This window comes from Macaca mulatta, chromosome 3, assembly GCF_049350105.2.
Source record: "Macaca mulatta isolate MMU2019108-1 chromosome 3, T2T-MMU8v2.0, whole genome shotgun sequence".
Classification (NCBI taxonomy): Eukaryota; Metazoa; Chordata; class Mammalia; order Primates; family Cercopithecidae; genus Macaca; species Macaca mulatta.
This window is the reverse complement of record NC_133408.1, coordinates 168,227,280-168,253,202: the sequence shown is the minus strand read 5'-3', so window position 1 is coordinate 168,253,202 and position 25,923 is coordinate 168,227,280. Positions and strand designations below refer to the sequence as shown.

The 25,923-nt window shown below is 51.6% G+C and overlaps 1 protein-coding gene across 10 annotated transcripts in view; it reads left to right on the top strand.

Moving 5' to 3' along the window:
• The window catches only part of IMPDH1 (inosine monophosphate dehydrogenase 1), a 66,279-nt gene that overhangs the window by 37,519 nt on the left and 2,837 nt on the right, over window positions 1-25,923 (top strand). The window contains exons 2-14 of one of the 10 annotated variants that reach the window (XM_077997264.1): window positions 10,274-10,985; window positions 11,262-11,453; window positions 14,834-14,932; window positions 16,364-16,528; window positions 16,926-16,974; window positions 19,881-19,982; window positions 20,104-20,178; window positions 20,457-20,663; window positions 20,814-20,901; window positions 22,431-22,630; window positions 24,009-24,099; window positions 24,335-24,430; window positions 25,751-25,894. In XM_077997264.1, coding sequence (XP_077853390.1) covers window positions 10,840-10,985; window positions 11,262-11,453; window positions 14,834-14,932; window positions 16,364-16,528; window positions 16,926-16,974; window positions 19,881-19,982; window positions 20,104-20,178; window positions 20,457-20,663; window positions 20,814-20,901; window positions 22,431-22,630; window positions 24,009-24,099; window positions 24,335-24,430; window positions 25,751-25,894 — 1,654 coding nt within the window. In that variant the 5' untranslated portion in view covers window positions 10,274-10,839. Of the gene's footprint in view, window positions 1-10,273; window positions 10,986-11,261; window positions 11,454-14,833; window positions 14,933-16,363; window positions 16,529-16,925; window positions 16,975-19,880; window positions 19,983-20,103; window positions 20,179-20,456; window positions 20,664-20,813; window positions 20,902-22,430; window positions 22,631-24,008; window positions 24,100-24,334; window positions 24,431-25,705; window positions 25,895-25,923 lie in introns of those variants that run through there. The other 9 variants (XM_077997267.1, XM_077997265.1, XM_077997271.1 and 6 more) reach the window with 9 other exon arrangements.

The following is a 25,923-nucleotide window of genomic DNA, read 5'->3' as shown; positions in this document are numbered from 1 at the left end:
AGAAATGTGCAGTCTGCACATTGCTTACATTTTTCTTATGAGGCCAGGCTAGGAAATGGTTGAAAATGAAAGCGAGGGAGGGTGAGCACACTATCCTTAAAGACACACTCTTGGTGCCCCCTGTTTCCCTGGGGGTGAGGGAAAGGGCGTCTTGGTGGGGATCCAGTGCATTCTTGGTGGGGATCCAGTGCAGAAGCAGCTGTGGGCATGGGTAGGAGGAATTGCCATGGTCTCGGCCTAGATGTTTCCTGGACCAGACACCTCCACCACTGCACTGGCTCTTTATGACCTCAACTTCATCCTCACTGGAGATTGAAAAGCATGCATAGCTGGATGAAACACAGCCAGGCTTTCGGATTACAGTGGTCCTCCTTATCCTCAGAGAATACATTGCAAGACCTCCAGTGGATGCCTGAAACCTCAGATAGTATTGAACCCTACATATACTGTGTTATTTCCATCTAATATCCGGGACGGCTTCTAAGTGACTAAAGCAGATAGCAATAGCATGGATACGCTGAGCAAAGGGATAATTACACCTCCCTGGCAGGTGCAGTGGGATGGCATGAGATTTCATCCTACTACTCAGAATGGCATACAATTTAATTTTTAAAACTTAAATTAAATTTTCTTTTTAGAGATAATGTCTCACTATGTTGCCCAGGCTGGTGTCGAACTCCTGGACTCGAGTGGTCCTCCTTCCTCAGCCTCCCAAAGTGCTGGGATTACCAGAGTGAACCACCATGCCCAGTAATGGCTTGCAACATAAAGCTTATGACTTTTCTTTTTTTCCTGAAATTTTCCATTTAATATTTTTGAATCTCAGTTGACCGTGGGTAACTGAACCTCAGAAAGTGAAACTGAGGATAAGTGAGGACTTCTGTATTTCAGCCCTAGAGGCAGGGGCTGCTGGGATGAGGAGGGGTGAGGGAGAAGAGTCATAGCACTGGTGCCTGGGTCCCTCCTTGCTCCCATGAACCCCCATCCCCCTGACATGGGTGGCTGGCAGGGGTGGGAAGACAGACCCAGGTTTGGGGCTCTACCTCCTGCAGGGCTCTTCCCAGCTGCACCTTCTCCACTGACTTCACCCAGCTCCTCAATGTCCGTCCGGCCAGGAGTCGGGACAGCCGTTGGCAATCCACTTCTTTCATTCCCCAAATCCTATCCTCTTCTGGCCTAAAACACCTCCAGTCACTTGTTCTTTCCTTCTGCCCTTCATTCTCTTTTCCACCCTTTTCTTTACCCCAGGGTCTCTAAGTGTTACCTTGGGGTCCCTAAATGTAGAATGGAGAGGAGGGACCCCTGGAAGTCAAAACAGACTCTCAGGAACTGAGGTTGTATAAGAGTTCCCTAGGGACCTTGACTGCTCCCTCCTTCTCAGATACACACGGGCCTTTGCTCTTCTGTCTCCTCTGAATGTCTGAATGGGAAGTTCCCAGTTACCCCTTCACTCCACCCAGTGAGGTTTCTCCCCACTGCTCCTGCTCTGGCAATGCTGAACACCCATCTGCTTCCTCTCCTCCTTCCCCCCACTCTCCCACGCTTGCTGGCGTCTCCATTCACAGTGACTGTGCCTCACCGGCCAGAAGCTGTTCTGTGGCTTCTGCACCAGCAGATTCTCTTCTTAACCGGTATTCCATACTGTGTGTCTGTGCTCTTCGGAACATGATTCCATTTTCTACCTGCCTCTATTTTTTGCTTGAGAGTGTGTGTGTGTATGTGTGTGTGTTTGTGTGCTGGAGTTTCTACAGGGTGTCCTTTCAAATAAACAGACACTGAGGTTCCAGAGTAGGACTGCTGGATTTGGGGTAGAAGAAAGCCTTTGTTTGGGCAATGCCCCTGAAGGTTTCATTTGGCTCCTGGTAGCTGGTATCAGCACAGGGTGGGCTCAAAGCTCAGGTGAAGTAGATTACACTGGCGAAAGGTCTGGGCCTGGGCAACAGGTGGACTGGCCTCTAGCTCTAGCTCAGAGACAATCACAGGATCCTCTCTCAAGCTTTCTGTGACTTGGTTTCCTCATCTGTCATGTGGAGATAATGTCACCTGCTGACCCATCCCCTAGGCTGTGCACTGGAGAGAATGCTCCATCCAGGACGGCCTGCTCACTGCTCCCAGAAACCTCCCAGCTCACTCCCCTCCAGCACTCTGCCCATATTCCCTCCTTGGACTGTTCTCTCTAGGCCCTCTCCCTTCCTAAATCCTAGCTCTTCTTCAAACACAGTCCAATCCTTTCTCCTCTATAAAACCTTCCCTGACTACTCCAGTTGGTAGTGTTGTGTTTCTTCTTTCAACTTCTATAACACTCAGAGTTGGCACTACTCAATGAGCATGTAATTCTTATGTGAGGATTTCTCAACCTCAGCACTATTGGCATTTTGACCTAGATCATTCTTTGTTGTAGGGTGTCACCCAGTGCATTGTAGGATGTTCAGCAGCACCATTAGATGCCGGTAGCACCCCTCCAGTTGTGACAACCAAAAATGTCTTCAGACATGGCCAAATAAATCCTGGGGGAAAAATGACCCCAGCTGAGAATCATTACTTTATATTGTTACTTAGTTATTTAGCTTTTTGTTTGTTTTTGAGATGGCGTCTCACTCTGTCACCCAGGCTGAAGTGCAATGGTGCAATCTTGGCTCACTGCAGCCTCCACCTCCCGGGTTCAAGTGATTCTCCTGCCTCAGCCTCCTGAGTAGCTGGGACTACAGGCACCTGCCACAATGCCCAGCTAATTTTTTTTTTTTTTAATTTATAGTAGAGACAGGGTTTCACTATGTTGGCCAGGCTGGTCTCGAACTGCTAACCTCAAGTGATCTTCCCTCTTTGGCTTCCAAAAGTGTTGGAATTATAGGTGTGAGCCACCACACCCAGCCTGTTATTTAGCTTTTAATGTTTCATTTGCCTGGCCAGATTTCTTTGTATGCCCTCATGTGTCTAGCACACTATACATGTCATGCCCCAAGATTATCTGTTAAACAAATCAATATACTCTTTTCAAGCATTAAAAGTGCAAGTAGAAAATTAGCTGGGCATGGTGGTGCACGCCTGTAGTCCTAGCAACTCAGGAGGCTGAGGCAGAGGCGACTGGTTGAGCCCAGGAGTTTGAGGCTGCAGTGAGCTATGATCGTGCCTCTGAACTCCATCCAGCCTCAGTGACAGAGCGAGGTCATATCTGAAAAGAGAGAAAAAAAAAGGCCAGGCGTGGTGGCTCACACTTGTAATCCCAGCACTTTGGGAGGTCAAGCCAGGTGGATCACCTGAGGTAGGAAGTTTGAGACCAGCCTGACCAATGTAGAGAAACCCTGTCTCTACTAAAAATAAAAAATTAGCCAGGTATGGTGGCTTATGCCTGTAATCCCAGCTACTCACGAGGCTGAAGCGGGAGAATCACTTGAACCCAGGAAGCAGAGGTTGCAGTAAGCCAAGATGGTGCCATTGCACTCCAGCCTGGGCAACAAGAGCAAAGCTCTATTAAAAAAAAAAATGCAAGTAGAAGTTATCACAGCTACCTTAGGCCTAAGTTACACTATATGAGATGGAGACATTCATATTTGTTTCTAAAACATTAGCTCACTGTCTTCCCACAATCAGATTGTGGGGAACAATTGTTAGCAAGGAATTTTGCTATGTCTACTGCAGAAATTCTGTTACAATAAGTGTAACATACAACAAAAATATTTCCAAGCTAAAACCCACTTATTTCAAGTGATATTTACTCAGATTGAACTCTGAATCACAAAATAATTGGAACCATCCTTGGAAGTCCACTGCAATGGGCTATGATTTGTTTTAGATTCTCTGCTGATGTGTTAGGTTCAGTACACTGGAAGAGGAGAGTTAGTAAGAAAGTATTTAAAAAAATGATTAGTGTGTCTACCTGCCCAGGAAATCTCTCTTGTTTTCTCTCCGGGTTGGGCTATCTCCCTCCTTTTGACCGTAAGAGCCCTTTGTGCCCTCTTTTGGCACTGCCTAGGCAGTAGAAGTTGTTAGAAAAGACTCAAGAGTTGGAGTAAACAGGCCGGGGGTCTTACCCGGCCTCCACCAATCATCGTTGTCTGACTGTGGAAAAGCTCCTTAAGCTTCCTGAGCTTCAGTTTCCGTGCCTGAGAAATAGACACAAATAATGAAATACAGTGAGGATTAATGAGGAAAGTATGCCAAGTGCCTCTCCTCGTGTCTGACACATACCTACTCAATTGACATTGGTCTTCTTTCTACCATTAGTGTTGGTCTCATAGCTATCCTTGCTTTTTCCATCCCCCTCATTCTTTACACTCCTCTAACACCTAGCACAGTGCCTTGCCCATAGTGGGAGCTCCATACAGGAGCATTTTTGATAAAAGGACTCAGCTCTTGACTCCAGGAAGTCTGGAAGGTGAGGGAATGTAGACAGACTAGCACTTGGACTGATCTGACCGTCACCCCCTCAATCTTGTAGCCCATGTTAATTGATTTTTTTTTTTGACAGACAGGGTCTCACTCTGTCGCCCAGGCTGGAGTGCAGTGGTACAGTCTCAGCTCACTACAGCCTCAACCTCCTGGCCTCAAGTGATCCTGCCGCCTCAGGCTCCTGAGTAGCTGGGACCACAGGGTGTGCCACCATGCCCAGCAAATTTTTGTATTTTTTGTAGAGATGGAGTTTTGCTGTGTTGCCCAGGCTGGTCTTGAACTCTTGAGCTCAAGTGATTCTCCCACCTTGGCCTCACACAGTGCTGGGATTACAGGCTTGAGCCACCATGCCCGGCCAGGATTCTAACCCTATAAGTATATTTGACTTGTATATATTTTTTCCAGCCAGAAAGAACTTTCTACATTATTTAATCCAATAATCTTGTTTCTCAGATTAGGAAACTGAGACCCAGTAAGGATACATAGCTCCTTCATGTACAAAAGATTAAAACAGTCTATTGTCCTCATGCCTTTAGAAGATTAAATAGTTTGCTTTAGTTCCAATTTTTTGTTTTTGTTTTTGTTTTTGTTTTAGACAGAGTCTCGTTCTGTCACCCAGGCTGGAGTGCAGTGTGCCATCTTGGCTCACTGCTGCCTCCACTTCCCATGTTCAAGCAATCCTCCACCTTAGCCTCCTGAGTAGCTGGGATTACAGGTGTGCGCCACTATGCCTGGCTAATTTTTGTATTTTTAGTAGAGATGGGGTTTAACCATGTTGGCCAGGCTGGTTTCGAACTCCTGACCTCATGTGATTCGCTTGCCTTGGCCTCCCAAAGAACTGGGATTACAGGCGTGCGCCACTGCACTGGTCTAGTTCTAGTTTTGTCTAGTAGTTCCTTTAGACCAGAACCTCTCAGTCTCAGCACTATTGATATTTGGGGTCAAATAATTATTTATTGTGAAGAGTCATTGTAGGATATTTAGCAGCATCCCTCGCCTCTACCCACTAGATGCCATGAATACACCCTTTCTCCCCTTAGTCATAACAATAAACAATGCCTGTAAACATTGCCAAATGTCCCACAGAGAACTACTGGCTTAGACATTACTGTAGGTAAAATCCCTTCATATGAAATGCTGAGGCCCTCAGGTTATTCCATCACAACATGATTGCTTTAATGAATAGATTGCTAGCAAATCTCATTTGTAGCCAACGAGCTCTGGAGATAAGGCAGAGCTGTTCTGTATTGAGTGCCGGGTCTCAGCTACTACTTGAGTACTCTCATTACGTATGTGTGTTCATTTATGTGTTATATTCTGCCTACCTCCAGGAGCTTTTAAAGTGGTCCCAAAGCATTTCTTTCTCAGAACATCTGGCCCTGTCTGTGTGTTGCCTGGGTGTCTGGGCTGTATGGAGGGGTGTCCTTCTCTGCCAGAGCCCTTCCCACATTGTCTTCTAGTTGCCTGCTTGTCTCCCAGCCTCCTGGACTTAAAGGCCCATGACAGTAAAAACAATGACCATCTTGCTCAGCATTATACTCCCAGCATCTAGATGGCACATGAGAGGTACCCAATAAACATTTGTTGAATGGCTATATAATAGAAATCATATATTGTATTTAGCCAGGGGTCAAAAGTATACAAGTTAGCTACAGCTTACTTAGCTTACAATAATCGTTGCTTGTGTTTATTAAGAGCCTACTATGTACCAAGAACTTTTCATGTGTTATCTTGTTAATCACGAAACAACCTTATAGACAGTATTAGCCCCATTTGAAAGATGGGAAACTGTGGCTCAGAGAGAGTTCATGACTTGGGTAATTACATAGTAACCCAGATTTGGACCAAGGCCCACCTAACTGCAGAATCTAGCCCTAGTCTGCTTTGATATATGAGGGGTCTTCAAAAAGTTCATGGAAAATGCATATTATGAAAAAATCTATGCCTGGACTTCAATTTTTTTTGCACCAAAATACACTCATACTAACTTTTTATAATGTGTCTGAACAGGATCTAGTTTGAGGCACTAAAAAGGGTAAGACATCAGTTTGAAAAGCGCTCCTATCAAAGCAAAGGAATTCTGCTAAAATTGAAGCAAGAACAAACATTAAATATATGATGAAGTTTAGGTGGAAGAATGATGAAATTACTGATGCTTTATACAAAGTTTATGGGGACAATGTCCCAGCGAAATCAGCAGTTTACAAATGGATAACTTGTTTTAAGAAGGGTTAAGATGTTGAAGATGAAACCCAAAGCAGCAAACCATCTACATCAATTTGCAAAGAAAAAATTAATCTTGTTTGTGCCACAACTGAAGAGGCTGATGATTAATAGCAAAAACAGTAGCCAACATCATAGATATCTCAATTGATTCAGTTTACACAATTCTGACTGAAAAAAAAATTAAAATTGAGCAAACTTTCCACTCAATGGGTGCCAAAACTGTTCCCCAATGAGGTAAGGGATGTGGAAAATCTATTTTTCTCCCACCTAAGTTGAAGTCTGTTGACTAGGCAAAGGGAGATGGATAGTATCTTCCACCTATCTTGCCCTAGCTTGGGAGGTCTGTGCCCAAAGCAGTCACAGAGAAGAGCAGAGCTTTTAATGGAAATTTTAAAACCATGGGCTCAAGATGCTGAAGTATTTCTTTGAAGACTTGTAACAACAGATGAAACATAGCTTTCGCATTACAATCCTGAAGACAAAGCACAATCAAAGCAATGGCTACTAAGAGGTGGAAGTGGGTCCGGTCACAGCAAAAGTGGACTGGTCAAGAGCAAAGATCGTGGCAACAGTTAATTGAGATGCACAAGGCATTTTTCTTGCTGACTTTCTGAAGGGCCAAAGAATGATAACATCTGCTTATTGTGAGAGTGTTTTGAGAAAGTCAGCCAAACCTTTAGCAGAAAAATGCCTGGGAGAAAGCTTCAACAGAGAGGGCCCTTCTCCATCACAGTGCTCTTGCTCACTCCTCTCGTCAAACAAGGGAAATTTTTTGAGTGTTAATGGGAAATCATTAGGCATCCACCTTACAGTCCTAATTTGGCTCCTTCTGACTTGGTTTTGTTTCCTAATCTCAACAAAAATCTTGGCTGGGCGCAGTGGCTCACGCCTTTAATCCTAGCACTTTGGGAGGCTGAGGCGGGTGGATTGCCTGAGGTCAGGAGTTCTCGACTAGCCTGGCCAACATGGCAAAACCCTGTCTCTACTAAAAGTACAAAACTAGCTGGGCATTGTGGCCCACACCCGTAATCCCAGCTACTCGGAAGGCTGAGGCACGAAAATCTCTTGAACCCGGGAGGTGGGGGTTGCAGTGAGCCAAAATCGCACCATTGCTCTCCAGCCTGCCTGGGTGACAGAGTGACATTTTTTTCAATTTTTTACATTTTTTTCAATTAATAATGTAAAAAAGACTGCAATGCCATGCTTAAATTCCAAAGACTTTAAGTTCTTTAGAGGATGGACTAAATGGCTGGTATTATGGCTTACAAATGTCTCTTGAATTTGATGGATCTTATGTTGAAAAATAGTTTATTTTTCCTTCTTATCTTTTAATTCCATTTTTCCATGAATTTTTGTTTGTTTGAGACAGTCTTGCTCTGTCGCCCCTTTTTTTTTCAGTACACTGCCTTCGTGTGACATTGTTCATTGTGTTATAATGCATTTAATTATGTTACAGTTATTGTTCATGTCATTCTTACTGTCCCGGTAACTTTATTTGGATTTGGGTTTTCTCCGCAGTTTAACATGTTTACTGACAATCCTTTAAAGTTTAGGCTATAGCTAGTTCTAAGTTTCATGTGTTGAGTAATTGATCAGTTTTGACTAGTTTCTCCTTCAGAGTCTTTTTAAACACATATGGCTACCTTATCTACGTATTTCCAAACAGAAACCTTTGGCTTTAGGGTAGTCTTTTTAAAATGGCGAGTCCAAAATCAATTTATTGGGCCCCTCACCAAAAAAGGAGACAGAATACAAAGTACCAGAGGACACTGAATAGAATCAACGAATTAATTCTAGTTTTTTGGTGTTGTTGAGACAATCTCACTCTGTCATCCAGGCTGGAGTGCAGTGACCCGATCTCACTTCACTGCAAACCTCAGCCTCCTGGGTTCAAGCTATTCTCATGCCTCAGCCTCCTGAGTAGCTGGGACTACGGGCATGCACCAACATGCCTGACTTTTTTTTTTTTTTTTTTTTTTTTTGAGACGGAGTCTCTGTCACCAGGCTGGAGTGCAGTGTGCAATCTCGGCTCACTGCAACCTCCGCCTCCCGGCTTCAAGTGATTCTCCTGCCTCAGCCTCCCGAGTAGCTGGGAGTACAGGTGCGCACCACCACACCCAGCTAATTTTTGTGTTTTTAGTAGGAACAAGGTTTCACCATGTTAGCCAGGATGGTCTCTGTTAAGTGATGGTCACGAGGTCTCTTGATCTCATGATCCATCCGCCTCAGCCTCCCAAAGTGCTGGGATTACAGGCCTGAGCCACCGCGCCCAGCCTAATTTTGTATTTTGTATTTTTTATTTATTTTTTTTTTTTGAGACGGAGTCTCGCTCTGTCGCCCAGGCTGGAGTGCAGTGGCGCGATCTCGGCTCACTGCAAGCTCCGCCTCCCGGGTTCACGCCATTCTCCTGCCTCAGCCTCCCGAGTAGCTGGGACTACAGGCGCCCACAACCGCGCCCGGCTAATTTTTTGTTTTTTTAGTAGAGACGGGGTTTCACCGTGGTCTCGATCTCCTGACCTTGTGATCCGCCCGCCTCGGCCTCCCAAAGTGCTGGGATTACAGGCGTGAGCCACCGCGCCCGGCAATTTTGTATTTTTTAATAGAGATGGAGTTTCGCCATGTTGGCCAGGCTGGTCTGGAACTCCTGACCTCAGGTGATCTGACCGCCTCAGCCTCCCAAAGTGTTAGGATTACAGGCGTGAGCCACTGCGCCCAACCTAAATTTTAAAAAACTTAAAAAAAAAAAAAAAGGCCGGGCGCGGTGGCTCAAGCCTGTAATCCCAGCACTTTGGGAGGCCGAGGCGGGCGAATCACAAGGTCAGGAGATCGAGACCACAGTGAAACCCCGTCTCTACTAAAAAAAAAAATACAAAAAATTAGCCGGGCGCGGTGGCGGGCGCCTGTAGTCCCAGCTACTCAGGAGGCTGAGGCAGGAGAATGGCGGGAACCCGGGAGGCGGAGCTTGCAGTGAGCCGAGATCGCGCCACTGCACTCCAGCCTGGGCAACAGCGTGAGACTCCGTCTCAAAAAAAAAAAAAAAAAAAAAAAAAAATCCTGATTCTGGGGAGTGGGTGTGTATGTGCATAGGAAGAGGCACGATGAAGGATAAAGTCCAAGATCTTACAGTTGCATAAATTCAGCTTCCTTTGTGAAATAGTTGCTGAAAGTCTGACCCCAATACATCTTAGCACGCCTCAATCACGCAGTGTTTACCATTTGTTCCCTCAGACTTGTCAGACTTTTTTAAAAGTCCAGATGCTTCCCGACTTAAAGGTGGGGCTACTTCTGGATAAATCCATCTGTAATGTTGAAAAATCATAAGTCGACCATTGTAAGTCAAGGACCATCTATATATGGCATGAGAATTACCAGCTGTATATTTTCATCTACTTTGTCTCCTGAAGTAAATTGCCTGAGGGCAAGGACTCTTACATTTCTTTGTCATTTTTGCTAGGTGCTCAATCACTGTTCACAATGATAACAGTAGGAAAAAGTGCGCCTTCTAGTAAGTGGATAAACAAGTTTGAGTACACTGCTCTGCCCCACTTCCTTGTTATAAGGTAACATAACAAGGCAAAGTACCTCCACAACGAGGTAAGACTAGGTCCTGTTCCTGAAGGATCCCGCAGCCTTGTCTGTTCTGTTCGTTCCCTGGCAGATTACAGGCTGTGGAAATCCCTCTCCCCGCTCTCTAACGTGGAGTCGGCTGAGCACGACTCTGTCGCCCCAGCGCGGGAGGCCTGCGGCCGGCGGGTAGGAGGCGCTCCAGGGGACCTGGCATCGTCGGTGTGCAGCAAAGGAGCGGACCCGCGACGCAAGGAGAAGCCCTGCCTCCAGAGCCCCGCTCCTTTCCTCTTCTGGTTTTCCTCGGAAAGGGCCAGGAGACACTGGAAGGTCCGGACAGCAGCGAAGGGACGGGTCCTTTCCAGTCCCACCCATGTACGGACACCTCTCCCCCTCATCCCCCGATATACCCTCGCTGAATCCGGGATGGGAGAGACGAACCGAGTCTAGGCATCTGCGTAGCAGCGCCGGGGAGAGCGGGGAGCCCAGGGCGGAGCCCAGACGACTCCCGGATTCCCCTGCCCCGCCCCCGGCACGAGGCCCCGCCCCGGCGGGCCCGCCCCTCCTCGGGACCCGACCGGGCTGCGCTCACTGCCCAGCCGGGGCCCCGGGAGCCTCCAGGCGGAGAGGCTCCCGCCCGCCCTGAGCTGCGGCCTCCGCATGGAGGGGCCACTCACTCCGCCACCGCTGCAGGGAGGCGGAGCCGCCGCTGTTCCGGAGCCCGGAGCCCGGCAACACCCGGGACACGAGACGGCGGCGCAGCGGTACAGCGCCCGACTGCTGCAGGCCGGCTACGAGCCTGAGAGGTGACGCCCAGGGCAGAGCGCATGGGGCGCATCCGGGGCGGGCGGCCGAGGAGGGCGCGGCGGCTCCGGGAACCCGGCGACGCTGCGGGGGAGGGGAGGGGCAAGCCCCACAAACCTTTCTCCTCTTACCGCCTCAGCCTCTAACTTCCCGAAACGCCACGCTCCTGGCTTTGGTTGGGGTATGCAGACGGGCACTGTGCGAAGGATTAGGTGCTTCGTTGCACAGGGGAGCAGAGGAGAGGGAACAGGTCGTAAAAACCTTCCCTAAAATCTTAGCCTTAGATTGGACCTCGCTACACACCCGACGACACCCCTTTCAGGTGGCTTCAACTCTTGGGGTTCAAACAGTGCTGGTTGGAGTCCTGTCCGACTTGGCTTACCCCTCCTTAGCTGCTTCATCCTAGAACTATCTTCAGTGGTCTTACTGGCAGGTGTTAGTGTCCAGATGGATCGCCTTCGCGGGGCTAGGTGAGGACACTCTCCCCTCCTTCACCATACACTGAGATCTGATGAGGCTGCCAGTGCAGCTCACCTCAAGGTCTCTCCGAAGACTCAGGCCCCCATGCTGGGGTCTGTAGGGGAATGAGGGACACTGGAGGAAGAGTAGGGTAGTGAGCTGGGCCCCAGGGGGACTGGCTGAAAAGGAGACAGCAGCTAATCTCTGGATTGTATCGCAGCTTGAAATGCAATCCCACTGTCCTTCCGGTCCAGAGGATTTGGACTTCTTTCTCTGCCCATCTGCTGGTGTTCAGCAGCTTGGGGAGGTGACCTGGCAGCTGGGTTTGGCGGGGGTGGTCTGGGGGAATTAGCCTGGCAGCTCTGCCCAGGGGCTGGTCGCTTATGTAAGAACTTTTAACGGCTTAAGGGGCTCCTAGTCAGTGGGGCTGCTGAGTTAGGCCCCTCCTGTGCCGGCAGTCTGCCTCTCTAGAATTGACTCAGGCTTAGGCAACCCCCAGTCTTTCTCCTATCCTAGAAATCCAGCTCCTGGAGTTCAGGGCACAGGGTGATGGGGAGGGGCCACAGGGACTGAAGGAACCAGTTGGGGCTTGACAGAGGCAGTGCTTGGTTAGAGCAGGGGTTGCAAACATATTGTTTCAGAGCTCAGGCTGGAGCCATGTGAGTGCATCCTTTCTCCAGATTGCACTTTTGCATCAAGGGGCCATCCCTACTCCCACCCCCAACCTGACCCGCACCCCGCACTTGGGCTCAGAGAGCCTGTGTAAACCTGAACCCCAGCCAGGTGGTGTAGTGAGATTCAAAACCTGCTGGCCAGACCTCCACCTGCCTTCGCCAACCTGGAGTTGTGGGAAGAGGACAGGATTCCGTGAGCAGTCCTGGGTTTGAATCCAGTGTTATTGCTCTCTGGCTTGAACTTGGACAGGCTATGCCGCCGTCCCAGCTCAACAGTGCTAATGTTATTACCTTTTCTCCCCTTCCCCCATCTTCCCCTCAAGAGTGTTTTGAAATCTTGTTCCTTCAAACAGCCCCAGGCCTGATAGAGTCCTCGGGGCTCCCTGCCTGGACCTTAGTACCCAGCTGGGCACTGTTGCCCTGCTACCCTGAGGAAGGGACTTGGGCCTGCCTTCCTATCCCCACAGCTGCTAGGTGGGGGTCTCAGGGGACAACAGCCCTTCCTCGGCTTTGGAGGCCCACTGGTTGCCTCGGTGTCTCCTCCCCATGGAGGAAGCAGCTGGGGAAGATCAGGAAGAGGGTGGAGGATAGCGGGGGTTGAGGGTGGATTAGCGGAGTCTCTGGAAAAGCACAGCCTAACCCAGGGCTGAGCCCCAGCAGCTTAGAGTGATGAGGAGCCCAACACAGGTCAAAGCAGGAGGCACATAGGGGAGCAGGAGAGGGGAGTGGGGCCATGAAGTCTGTAATCACTGGGAAGGTGACCCTCCCCATGCCTCAGCCAGGCAGCCTCCTCCCTTGGGTCCCAGAGTTCTAAGAACGCTGGGGCAGATGTCACAATCAGGTCACCTGAGATGGTCAAATCCAGCTGCTCTCCTGGGCCCAAGCTCTGGTTGAATCCTGAATAGTACTCTAGCCATTCCTGACCCGTACTGTAGGGGACAGTGACCCAGAGCAGGTCCCTTAGTGACCCAGTGACCCAGAGAGACCACTGGGCCGGTCTCTGCTCTGTGCCGGTCTCTGCTCTGTGCTGTAGTTGACATGATAGCTCTGTTCTTCTGTGGCCAGAAAGGCACCCCAGAGCAGCTCTGAATGGTCAGGCACTTTCTCTGGCTGTTCTCACTGCTCTCCTCAGGACTCTCCCCTGGTCCCCCATGTGGCCTGGGCTCCCCGCATGAGCCCGTGAATGCTGAAGGTTCAGAGGTGCTTCCCAGGCATCGCTGGCAAGCTGGCCCCAGCCTCCGCTCTGCACACAGATGGAAGTCTGTGTTTTCCTGGCAGGGTCCCGGGGGCATCAGTGGGGGAGGTTGGGCATCCCAGGGAACCTTGTGGCTTGGAGGCCAAGCCTCCCCTGGGCTTAGTTTCCATCACACTGCTGAGAGGTAAACAAACCCAGCCTCCCAGGGCCACAGCCAGCCACCATGCCAGGGAGGGGATTGTGTCCCACACCACCTTATTCTCTTCTCCCCAAGTGAGCTGTGGGAGCCATAGGAGGACACAGGGAGGAGGCTGTGGAGTGTGGGTGGGGGACCCACTCTTGGTCAGCACTGGCAGTTCTGGTCCCATAAGAGGGAAGGATCTACCTCCTGCCACCCCACCTTTCCCCATGTGAATCAATCTGCTACCCAGTCACTGCCCACATGTAGAAATCCGGATCTTGCTGGGCACCCAGGCCCACCAACTTCTGCTTTGGGGATTTTTCAGAAGTTCCCTAGCCCCTGTCCTTATTTGTATGTGTAAGCCAGGCTTATGATCCTCCCCCATCTTCCCACCGCAGGACCCTCCCAAGTAACAAACTGCTCTCTGAGGTTAAAAGCCCTGGTACCAACACCATTTTCTCAGCTGGAGATAGGGCGGTGAGCCTTCGAAGCACTGGGTCATGAATCAGAAGCAGTACCCCTCCCTCCCTTTCCGAACTATAGATTTTGCCTCTGTCAAGGGAATGGGTACCCAACACTTGGCAATTAATAGATTGTGGAGTTAATGTGATCATTTATGAAAAGTGCTTTGTAAACTGCAGAGGGCCCCAAGGCCACCCAAAGGTCAAGGAGTGTCATTGTGAAGAATGCCCGCTCCCTAGGAAGGATGTCGGGATGGGGCATAGCGGTCCAACCTCAAAGTCCTTAGTGCTGGGGAGCTGGGAGCCCAGACCAGTTTCTCAGGGCTCCGGGCCTTGATCAGGGTCCGGGGAAGAGTATGGGGGATTGGGGGACGGCAGAACCGTGTTAGAGGTACCCTGAGGAGAAGGGCAAGGTGGGTGGCCCAGGCTGGGGGAGCACTCAGGGGTGGGGGGGGATGGGGCCTCTGCTGGGGGTCCTGGGAGGATGGACGTGTAGAGGCGGAGGGGGCGTGTCCCGGCCTGACCTGGTCCTCTTCCCGGCGGCCCCCACACCTCCTCCCCGGTCCGGGCTGGCGGGGTCGCGGGGCCACTGCAGGCGGCTGGGGGCGTGCGCGCGGCGGCGGCGGGGCCCTTTGTGCGGCGCGGGCGGAGGCGGCCTTCTCCGCGGGAGGGGCGAGAAGGGCGGGAGGGGCGGGAGGAGAGGGCGGTGCCCTGGCCCGCCCCGCCGCTGCCGCAGCCCCCGCCCCCGGCCAGCCCGGCCCGCGGCAGCAGCGTGGCCGCGGTGCGGCGTCAGCAGTAGCAGCAGCAGCAGCGGCGGCGGCGGCAGCGGCGGCGGGTGGCCGCGCGGGTGTTTATGTCGGGTCGCGGGGTCTCGCGGCAGCATGGCGGACTACCTGATCAGCGGCGGCACCGGCTACGTGCCCGAGGACGGGCTCACCGCGCAGCAGCTCTTCGCCAGCGCCGACGGCCTCACCTACAAGTAAGCGCGGGGGCTCGTACCCCTAGGTGCGCGCACCCACGCGACGCGACCCCCGGGCCGGCCCTGCACGTGCGCGGCTCCCCCGGCGTTTCCGGCCCGTTGCGAGTGCCTGCTGTGGGCGCTGGGGGCTGGGCACGGGAAGGAAGGAGGCCCGCGCCGGAGCAGACGGACGTGGCACGGCGACACCGCGGCCCTCAGAGCCCTGACCCGTTTCTGGCCAAATCCGGGCTCGGCCTGCCCCCTTCCTCCTCTCAGGGGCATGGAGGGGCCCTGGGGCGTGTGGGAACTGGAGATGTGGGCGTTATGGGGAGACTTTTCCTGGCCGCTGGTCCAGGACTCCCCCTCCCAGCCTCACCACGAGGGCAGAGGGTCCCTGGCACCAAGCTTAAGCAGCTGCTTCCGCGTGGCCCCAGGAGAGGCACAGCCAGGTGATTGGGGTGGCTTATTTTCCAACTGTCCAGTCCAGCGCTTTTTCCAGTTGTGTCCCTTCCTTGCCACAGGTTGGTACTGGTGCCCCTCCCAAGGCGCGAATTATTCTGTGACTGCCACCCCTAAGCCCACCCTGCAGGGGGTTTTGGAGGAGGACACAGACCTACCCATCTGCCTCTGGCTTCCTTTGCCGTGGGCCCTAGGCCAGTTGTCCTGCCTGCTGCAGGCCTGGCACTACCTCTGCCTCCTGGCTGCAGGACTATGCCCCTGGCAGGAAGAGGCATCAGAAGGGGCAGAGTGGGGATGCTGGCCAGTCAAGAGCATCCCTGCCTTGTCTCCTGCCAGCCCTGCCCTGGCTTGTAAGCACTCTTGCTTGGCCAGCAGTTTCCCTAAACACCAGGATACCCAGTCACTCCTGAGGAGTGTCTCCTCCTGCCTGCCCATAGGCGACGGGTATATAGAATACCTAGAAAATACTAAGAGGCCCAGACTCCAGCATTTCTTCTGTGGCCTCCTTGCTATACAGAAGAAGGGCTGCCAAAGTCTGGGAGCAGCCAAAATTCTTTGTTTCTTTGGTGGTCTTTGGTGATGAGATTGAGAGCCTACCTTTGATACAGTTGTCACTGAAGTCTTCTAGGAGAACTCCCTAGGGGAATGCCTAGGAGTTTCTCTAGGCCTCAGGGCAGATTAATGACCCACTCCCCCTCCACCCTGTGGCTTTTCCTTCCTGCCCTAGGATGCCTGCTGCTTTGCTTAGCTCGGTTCAGAGTGTTCCTGAAGTGTGGGATATTTGCTTTTGGGCGTGTCTCTCAAGACCTGCTGTGATTTTAGCAGGTTGGGGCCCCTGAGCTGTGGCCCTGCACCTAGATGTACCCATGCAGGCCTACACTCACCTTCTGGGGTTTGCTGTGACTGTGGCCCACCCTAGTGCCTTGCTTTGGCTGGGGCCCCAGTGTCCTGGTCCCACCTCTAAGGCCTCTTTCCTCCCCTTTCCCATCCCAGCCATTTCTGTTCTGCTCTGTCAGAACATGCCCTGCACTCAGCCCCCTGGGGTCTCTCCATGCTGTTCCGAGCCCTGTGTGACTCAGCAGCCCAGGCACCGGGGCGTGCAGCGTGTCCTGTGCTGGGTCATGTTCATGCTGTGTTGCACCACAAAATTGTTCTCAGGTTTGTTCCCTGTGTTTACTTATTTTCTCTCCCCATCAAGATTGAGAAGTTTTCAAAGTCAGGCACTGTCTGCTGTGTGTGGCGATATGGGAACTTCTGTGTTGCTTGACAAACTCTGAGACCTAAAGGCAATGGATATTTTGGGCCTATTGCCTTGATGGCACCCCAGCAGACCTTCCACTATCTTTGGCTCTAGCTCTTGGGGCTGGAGTCTGCCAGACTCTAGTGGGGGGCACGAGGTGGGAACTGCCCTGATAGGGCAGTAGGGATGGGGGGGCTCTAGCCTCTGCTCCCCTAGGCTTTTCTATACACCCCTGCTGCCTCCTCTGGCATGGCAGGCTCCGCCCCTTTGGGGCTGCCCTCCCCACTAGTCATACTTACTTCTCTGTCTTCACAGCGACTTCCTGATTCTCCCAGGATTCATTGACTTCATAGCTGATGAGGTGGTGAGTACCTCTTCCTTTGACAAGGGGAGGGGGCTGTGTGTGTGGTGGAAGAGGCTGACTTCTTGCTCAGGAGCAGGGCATGGAGAGACTTTTCTTGGGAATGGGTGGATAGGATATAGCGCCCCCCCCCCGCTTTTTTTTTTTTTTTTTTTGAGACAGAGTCTTGCTCTGTCACCCAGGCTGGAGTGCAGTGGTGTGATCTCATCTCACTACAGCCTCCACCTCCCAGATTTAAGTGATTCTCCTGCCTCAGCCTCCTGAGTAGCTGGGATTACAGGCACGTGCCAAAATCCCCCGATAATTTTTGTATTTTTAGTGGAGATGGGGTTTTGCCATGTTGGCCAGGCTGGTCTCAAACTCCTGAGCTCAAGTGATCCACCCGCCTCAGCCTCCCAAAATGCTGCGATTACAGGGGTGATTCCACCCAGCTGGAATGGGTGTATATAGCCTTTATTGTTGCCAGAGAAACTGGCAGAGATCAAAGGGTTATACCTGATGGGGCAGAGGCAGCTATGGGGACACAGGAGTGTCCTGAGTGAGGCCCGGCCCGGGGCTGGGTGGCTCTCTGTCAGTGACAGAACCTATGGGCAGGTTCAGAAGAGGCCTGGGAAGGGGCTAGCTTGGGAGCGGGAAGGGGTGGGTTTGGGAGTGGCTTCCTTATTGTAGAGACCATAAGGATTGGATTTTGTCTGGAATGCTGAACAAGGACATGATAGAAGCCGGTAAAATTATAGAGATTTGAAAACGATAGACTTGTTCACTGATCCACAAAGTACAAGAACTGGCAAGAGGGTTTGAAAGAGTTGCATGTTGGATAAATACAAGGAAACACAGTGTCATGCTTTCCCAGAGGGGCTCATCAATGAGCCAAATCAATGAACAATTAACATATGATAAACTCAGAGAAGCCAAGGTGGGTAGTGATGATGGTATAAGTCATTTCAAGAAAAAGTACTGTGACTCTGTGATGAATTCATATACATTAAAAAACCCATTTCTTTTCTGTTGCTATTATTATTGCTATTTATTCTGGTCTGATTCTCATGAAAGGCCAGAGGGCCTGAGTGTGCCTAGATCAATTAACATGTGAGGGAAGTTCATGTCCAGCCTGTGTGTAGCCAGAGCTGAACCAGACAGATTTTCAGGGGGAAATTCAAATGATTCTGGTTGTTTCCCTTATGACAACAACCAGGAAGCCTTCTTGGTGCAGCTGTTCAGTTTAACAGAGTTTACTGAGCACTGTGGCTTTGTGTCAGAGCCTGGGCTGGCTGCTAGGAAGAGAGGGATTGAAAAGACCCCTACTCCAGCTGGGTGCGGTGGCTCACACCTATAATCCCAGCACTTTGAGAGGCTGAGGCAGGAGGATCTCCTGAGATCAGGAGTTTGAGACCAGCCTGGCCAACATGGTGAAACCCTATCTCTGCTAAAAATGCAAAAATTAGCTGGGTGTTGTGGCAGGCATGTGTAATCCCAGCTACCTAGGAGGCTGAGGCAGGAAAATCACTTGAACCTGGGAGGAGGAGGTTGCAGTGAGTCGAGATTGCACCACTGTACTCCAGCCTGGGTGACAGAGTGAGACTCCGTCTCAGAAAAGAAAGAAAGAAAGAAAAGACATCTGCCTGGCTGGCAAGGGTCTCCCTGTCCTGTGGCTTCTGTCAGGAAGGCTGTGGCCCTTCTGTGGCATAATGAAAGAGGAGAAGATGGTGTTTTCTAGATCATGGGGCCAGAGGTCTGAACCAGGGTTAGTGATGGGTTTCAGGGACTTTGAATCTAAAAAAATTACATAGCGGGGCCGGGCGCGGTGGCTCAAGCCTGTAATCCCAGCACTTTGGAAGGCCAAGACGGGCGGATCACGTGATCAGGAGATCGAGACCATCCTGGCTAACACGGTGAAACCCCGTCTCTGCTAAAAAATACAAAAAACAAAAACTAGCTGGGCGAGGTGGCAGGCGCCTGTAGTCCCAGCTACTCCGGGAGGCTGAGGCAGGAGAATGGTGTAAACCCGGGAGGCGGAGCTTGCAGTGAGCCAAGATCGCGCCACTGCACTCCAGCCTGGGCGACAGAGCGAGACTCCGTCTCAAAAAAAAAAAAAAAAAAAAATTACATAGCAAAGTCTGCTCAAATGTCCTGGGGGCTGGGATCCACTACTGTTGGCCTGACCCTCAGAGGGGTATATGCTCTGGCCTTTCCTCCATGGGCAGGTGGCTTTTAAATGGACACTTGCAATCCTGACCGCTCTCCTGAGCTCCAGACCGTTAGTTGCTTGCTTTCCTGGATGCCTAAAAGACTCTTTTCCATGCCTCCCCTGACCTCAGCCCTTGTCACCCAGAATCCATTCTCCACCTCAGAGCCTGAGTGACCTTTTTGAAACATAAATCAGATCATTTCTCTGTCGAGACCAGGGGCTTCTGTCCGAATCGAATTTGAGCTTCTCTCCATGGTCTTCATGGCCATACATGCTGCCCCTGCCTTCTTCCCGCCTCTTCCTTCCCTCCACTCCCCTGGCCGCCTTTTTCTTTCTTAAATGTGCCTCCAAAAGAATTGGATTCTGAGGCGGGTTTGCACCCAGCCCTCTCAGCCGAGTGACAGCCCTTCTGACTTCTACTTGATCGGCTCCCACCCGTCACCTCCCAGGAAAGAGGCTTTCCCCAGTCACCTTGTTGCTGGTGGTCGCTTGCCTTCTTGTTTTTCTCTACAGCCTTCATCGTGACGGAAGTCATCTTGAGCATGTGTCCTGTGTCTGTCATCTTTCTTTCCAAGTAGAACATAAGCTCTGTTAGATGAGCAGGGAACCTTGTTCACTGCCATGTCCCCAGGGACTGTCCTGGTGCTGGTGCATGTAGGAGCTCAGTGAGTGTTTGTCCAGTGGGTGATAAACTTCACATGGGCTGTGCTTCCATCCTCAGGACCTGACCTCAGCCCTGACCCGGAAGATCACGCTGAAGACGCCGCTGATCTCCTCCCCCATGGACACTGTGACAGAGGCTGACATGGCCATTGCGATGGCTGTGAGTTACGCACCTGCATGGGGACTCCCGGGCACAGGAACTGAGCATGGTGGGCTGTGCTGAGGGGCAGGGCCGGGGAGGGATGGGCCCTCACTCTGACCACACTTCCCTTCCATGTCAGCTGATGGGAGGTATTGGTTTCATTCACCACAACTGCACCCCAGAGTTCCAGGCCAACGAGGTGCGGAAGGTCAAGGCAAGTACCAGGCCTGTCCCCAGCAAGATGCCACCTGGCAGTCCCCCCCTCAGAGGCCCTCCCAGCCTCCCCTGCCAGCCCTGTACTGCTGCACTCCCTGGGTGTCCTTCCTCTCAGTGGAGCTGTGGGGCCGAGCCCTCATTTTCCTACTGGCTCCTCATCCCACTGAGGGTCCTGGCTTCTCTGTGGCACAGCCGCATCCTCTGTTCCCTGTGGCCAGCTCAGACATCATCCCTGGCTTTCTTCCAGCCTTTTCCTCCCCCTATCTCTGCCTGCAGAAGTTTGAACAGGGCTTCATCACGGACCCCGTGGTGCTGAGCCCCTCGCATACTGTGGGCGATGTGCTGGAGGCCAAGATGCGGCATGGCTTCTCTGGCATCCCCATCACCGAGACAGGCACCATGGGCAGCAAGCTGGTGGGCATCGTCACCTCCCGAGACATCGACTTTCTTGCTGAGAAGGACCACACCACCCTCCTCAGTGAGGTACCTGCAGGGCAGGGGAAGCAGGGCTGGCTGCAGAGAGGACCCTCACGCTGGGGCCTCAGACTGGTGCCTGTGACCAGGGACCAGAGGGAGGCCTGGCTCCTTCTCTCTCACCTGCCAACCTGCAGGCAAATGTTCCTGGCCCCACAGGTGATGACGCCAAGGATTGAGCTGGTGGTGGCTCCAGCAGGTGTGACGTTGAAAGAGGCAAATGAGATCCTGCAGCGTAGCAAGAAAGGTACCAGGGAGCTACTTGAAAACTCAACCCCCAGCCTGACTCCCTGTCCACAGTCCCATTGTTCTTTCACAGCCTCGCAGGTTATCCCAGCAACGAGACTGGACCCTGGGGAAGGTTTGAATAACCTCAGGCAGACCAGACCACAATTCCTGCCATCCTTCTCTTAGCTTAGGGAAGCAGCATCTTCACAGTATGTTTCCCAAAACTAGTCCTATGAGATGCTCATCCCACAAAAAGCCTCTGTGGTCTTAAAAGCTTGAGCAGTAACTCCTTTCTCTATCCCCTATCTTACATAAAGAATTGCACATTCACTTATTAAAGGCTCTCAGAAGTCCTGCAGTTAAATTTATTTGACACTGGAGCTGTTTCTATATTTGCTAGCTAGAAACAACTTTAGCTTTTTTTTTTTTTTTTTTTTTTTTTTTTTTTTTTTTTTTTTGAGACAGAGTCTCACTTTGTCACCCAGGCTGGAGTGCAGTGGCACCATCTCAGCTCACTGCAACCCTTGCCTCCTGGGTTCAAGCGATTCTCATGCCTCAGCCTTCTGAGTAGCTAGGATTACAGATGTGTGCTACTACATTAGCTTATTTATTTATTTATTTGTTTGCTTGTATTTTTAGTAGAGATGGGGTTTCATCATGTTGGCCAGGCTGGTCTTGAACTCCTGGCCTCAAGCGATCTGCTCTCCTTGGCCTCCCAAAGTGCTGGGATTACAGGCATGAGCCACTGTGCCTGGCTACAACTTTGGCTAGCTATTTATTTATTTATTTGTTTTTGAGATGGAGTCTTGCTCTCTCATCCAGGCTAGAGTGTAGTGGTGTGATCTCGGCTCACTGTAATCTCCACCTCCTGGGTTCAAGCAATTCTTCTGCCTCAGCCTCCTGAGTAGTTGGGACAACAGGCGCACACCAACACACCCAGCTAATTTTTTTGTATTTTTAGTAGAGATGGTGTTTCACCATATTGGCCAGGCTGTTCTTGAACTCCTGGCCTCAAGTGATCCACCTGCTTCAGCCTCCCAAAGTGAGGAAGCTGTGAGCCACCACGCCCGGCCAACCTTGGCTCCTTAGAAAAAAAAAAGGAAAAATTAAATATTCACCAGGTCCCTGTTGGCTATACTGGGAAATGCTTCCCTGGTCCATAGTGGAGGGTTCTTTGGTGTTTGTATTGAACAGGGCACATACTTCTCCCTGCAGGACAGCATCACTCCTGGCTAGGAGATTTCGGCCACTGTGGCCCAGCAGGTGAAAGGCTGCCAGCGCTCAGGGGCTGCGCATCCCAGTCCACGGGGATGCCCATCCACAGACCCTCAGGAACCTGCTGGGCTGAGAGGTTTCTTTGCTCCCTGTTCCTTGGGAAGCGGTCTAGGTCCCTAAGAACACTTCCTGGGGGGTGCTGTCACCTAGTGGCTGGCTGGGGTACTTCAGTGGAATCTCTGGCATTGCCCACTTTCATCTTCACCCTCCTGAACATCTCTCAAACTTCTCCCCAGCAAGCCTGCTTCGTTTCACCCCTGCATTCCTTGTCAGGGAAGCTGCCTATCGTCAATGATCGTGATGAGCTGGTGGCCATCATCGCCCGCACTGACCTGAAGAAGAACCGAGACTACCCTCTGGCCTCCAAGGATTCCCACAAGCAGCTGCTCTGCGGGGCAGCTGTGGGCACCCGTGAGGATGACAAATACCGCCTGGACTTGCTCACCCAGGCAGGCGTCGACGTCATAGTCTTGGTGAGGCCCCTGCCTAGGTTGTGGGGGAGGTGTTTGGGTGGTTCAGCAGAGTGGAGGTCTGTGAGGACCCAGGTTCACCTCTGATTAAACCTGTGCCCCTCCCTTGCTACTCTTCCTCTCTGCTTCCGAGTGCTCCCTGGTATCAGAATTAGGAGGGTGGCAGCAGGATCGCCTGAGCTCAGGGGTTCAAGGTCATAGTGTGCTAGGATCGTGCCACTGCACTCCAGCCCTGGGGACAGAACAAGACCCTATCTCAAAAAGCAAACAATGGTTTGTGTCATCTGAGATACAAAGAAAGAAAACAAACAAGTTAAAATTCTCCAATGGCACAGCCATAAGAAAGAATGAAATCCTGTCCTTTGCAGCAGCATGGACAGAGCTAGAAACCATTATCCTTAGTGAACTAACTCCAAAGCAGAAAACCAAATACTGCAGGCCCTCGCTTATAAGTAGGAGCTAAACAGTGGGTACACGTGTTCATAAAGATGGAAATAATAGATGCTGGGGACTCCAACATGGGAGAGGATGGGAGGGGAACGAAAAATTGCCTATCAGACACAGTTTTCGATATGTGGGTATTAGGTATACTTGAAGCCCAATTCTCACCAGTATGCAGTATGCCCATTTAAGCAACAAACACGTATACCCACTGAATCTTTAAAAAAAAAATAAAATAGACAAATTGCTGCAAGCAACAATTGCAAATCAAGACCCCCCACCCCCAATAAAGGGAGGTAGAATAAGGATAAAGGCTTATTGATTCCTTGTGAGTGATCTGGACCATACATCTAGATTTATCTGTATTCTATGACTAGGAGGAAGAGAAATTAGGAGGGTCACTGGCACCCTCTCAACAGCTCACAACAGACTGCAAACAAAGGCCCTCTGAGGGCCTTCTTGGCTGATAAGTTGACCCTAGTAATGTAGCTCATGTTCACTGAGAACTGCCTGTTTGCCAGCCACTGCGTCAAGACCTTTATGTATATCAGCCCCTTGAGGGACAATTGCCATTCCATCTTCAGATGAAGAACAGGCTTAAATAAGTTAAGTCATTTCATTTGGTTAGCGAGTTGGTGGGAACAGGATACAGCTCCAGGCAGTGTCTCCTTGCTTTAAGGCTCAGTCTGTACAACGGATAGGAAAGGCCTTATCTACTCTAAGACTGCATTAGTGGTGGTTAACCTTTCAGGGAAGCAGTCCCCTTTGAGAATTGACTGAGAGTTGTCAAGTGAATTTCCAGAAAAACAAAAACAAAATCAGAAGGAAAGAGCATTCTCATAACAGTTTTCACAGGATTTGAGGGGTTCATCTGCTCAGGCTCTCCCTCCTGCCTTGAGAGTCCTCAGCTGTCTAAGCACAAGCTCTTCCTTTCTCACAGGACTCGTCCCAAGGGAATTCGGTGTATCAGATCGCCATGGTGCATTACATCAAACAGAAGTACCCCCACCTCCAGGTGATTGGGGGGAACGGTGAGTGCGGGGTTGCCTCTCAGCCCCCTGCTCCTGCCCCTCCACTGAGAAACCTTTTTCTGTCCTTCAGCAACCCTAGGTGATGGTATGGCTCCTGGCATGGGTGGCACGAAGCATGATGGGCTTTGGTCACCATAGGGAGGTTGGGGGTGCTAGACTGGGGTCCCAAGAAGCCGTTGGGCAGGCAAGGGCATCCCATCCTCACATTGTTCCTCTGCCCCATTCCCACCCCCAGTGGTGACAGCAGCCCAGGCCAAGAACCTGATTGATGCTGGTGTGGACGGGCTGCGCGTGGGCATGGGCTGCGGCTCCATCTGCATCACCCAGGAAGGTGGGTGTCAGGAGGTGAGCGAGTGCCCGCTGGCCGGGGGCCTCGCCTTTGTTCCCCAGATGCATATCAAGTACTCTCTCTGCCAGGCCCTGTTCTGCCATGGTGGGCTCCGGGATGACCCAGGCGTGGGCCGCACCCCATCGGGCCCACTGACTTAAGGGAAGGCAGATGTAAGCAGGGCGCAAGAGCTCCAGCCTGCTTCTCAGAGTGCGGTCAAGGGGGCTCCGCTTGGGGCTTGGGGCCTGGGGTTGGTGTGACTGTCCAAGGGGCTTGTTGGAACCTCAGGGTTTGGATTTGATTTGTGACAAGGCACATATTTAAGACACAGAGACGACGTGTCCCTGAATATATAAGGATATATTATACACCCACTTCACCATGTGGTTGGGGAGAGGGGAGTTCCACCCAATTACAAAGCCCTTCTGCAGGGTGGGTTTCTGAACATGAAGTGGGAAAGGGGGACCCTGACATGTGTCCCCCATGTGGTTATTGAGGAAGTACTCCCTGGAGGCTGGTGTCTGACTTGTGGGGTGGCTGCCTGGAAGACTGGGGTCCTAGCTTGGCCTGAGGAGATGTACCCGGCCCCTCCTGTGAGGGCCATTTCTCCACAACACTGAGTGACGCATTTGGCCTTTCCTGGCCCAAACAGCTCTCCCTTTTGGTCTTCAGAGCCTCTGCTATTTAGGTTTGTGCCCTTCGCCTTAGCTGGCTACCATGGTGAAATGAGGGCCCTCTCTCACCCACTTAACAAATATTCATTAGGCACCTACTTGTCTCAGGTACTGTTCAAAGCCTTGAGGTAGAGTAGGGAGAAAACAAATGAGAGGCGCCATCTCTGGTTTATCCAGCTTTGCGTCCGTCCCGAGATAGGTGCTGTTCCTTACAGTCCCCATCTAAAACCTAACACTGAAGGACCGTGGACACTTAGACTTGAAGAAATGCAAACCAGTATCCCAAAGGGGACCATAGTACCTAACCCTGGTAACAGTTTTTGCAAACGAAAGCCTTGAGGGGGAACTTGTACCTTGAGAGCAGGTAAGGCTGTGGCCACCCGTCTGGGGACATTGGGCTCTGAAGGCCACTTCCGATGCCCCATCAGAATCCCCTGTCATGCTCTTAGGGGTGGGGTGGCCAAGATCCCTGGAGTGACACTCATCCTGGTGGTATTTGCCAGCACCTGTGTTATGCCTCAGAAACACCATCCAGCTCCGTTTTCCTGACTAGAGGTAGTGCACAGGAGGAAGAGCTGACCTGGCCCCGTGCCTGGCCCCAGAGTTGCTGTTGACTCTTCTCTGCCTTGTGCACCCCACCCTCCCCCAGTGATGGCCTGTGGTCGGCCCCAGGGCACTGCTGTGTACAAGGTGGCTGAGTATGCCCGGCGCTTTGGTGTGCCCATCATAGCCGATGGCGGCATCCAGACCGTGGGGCACGTGGTCAAGGCCCTGGCCCTTGGAGCCTCCACAGGTGAGGGGAAAATGTGCTGGGGATTGGGC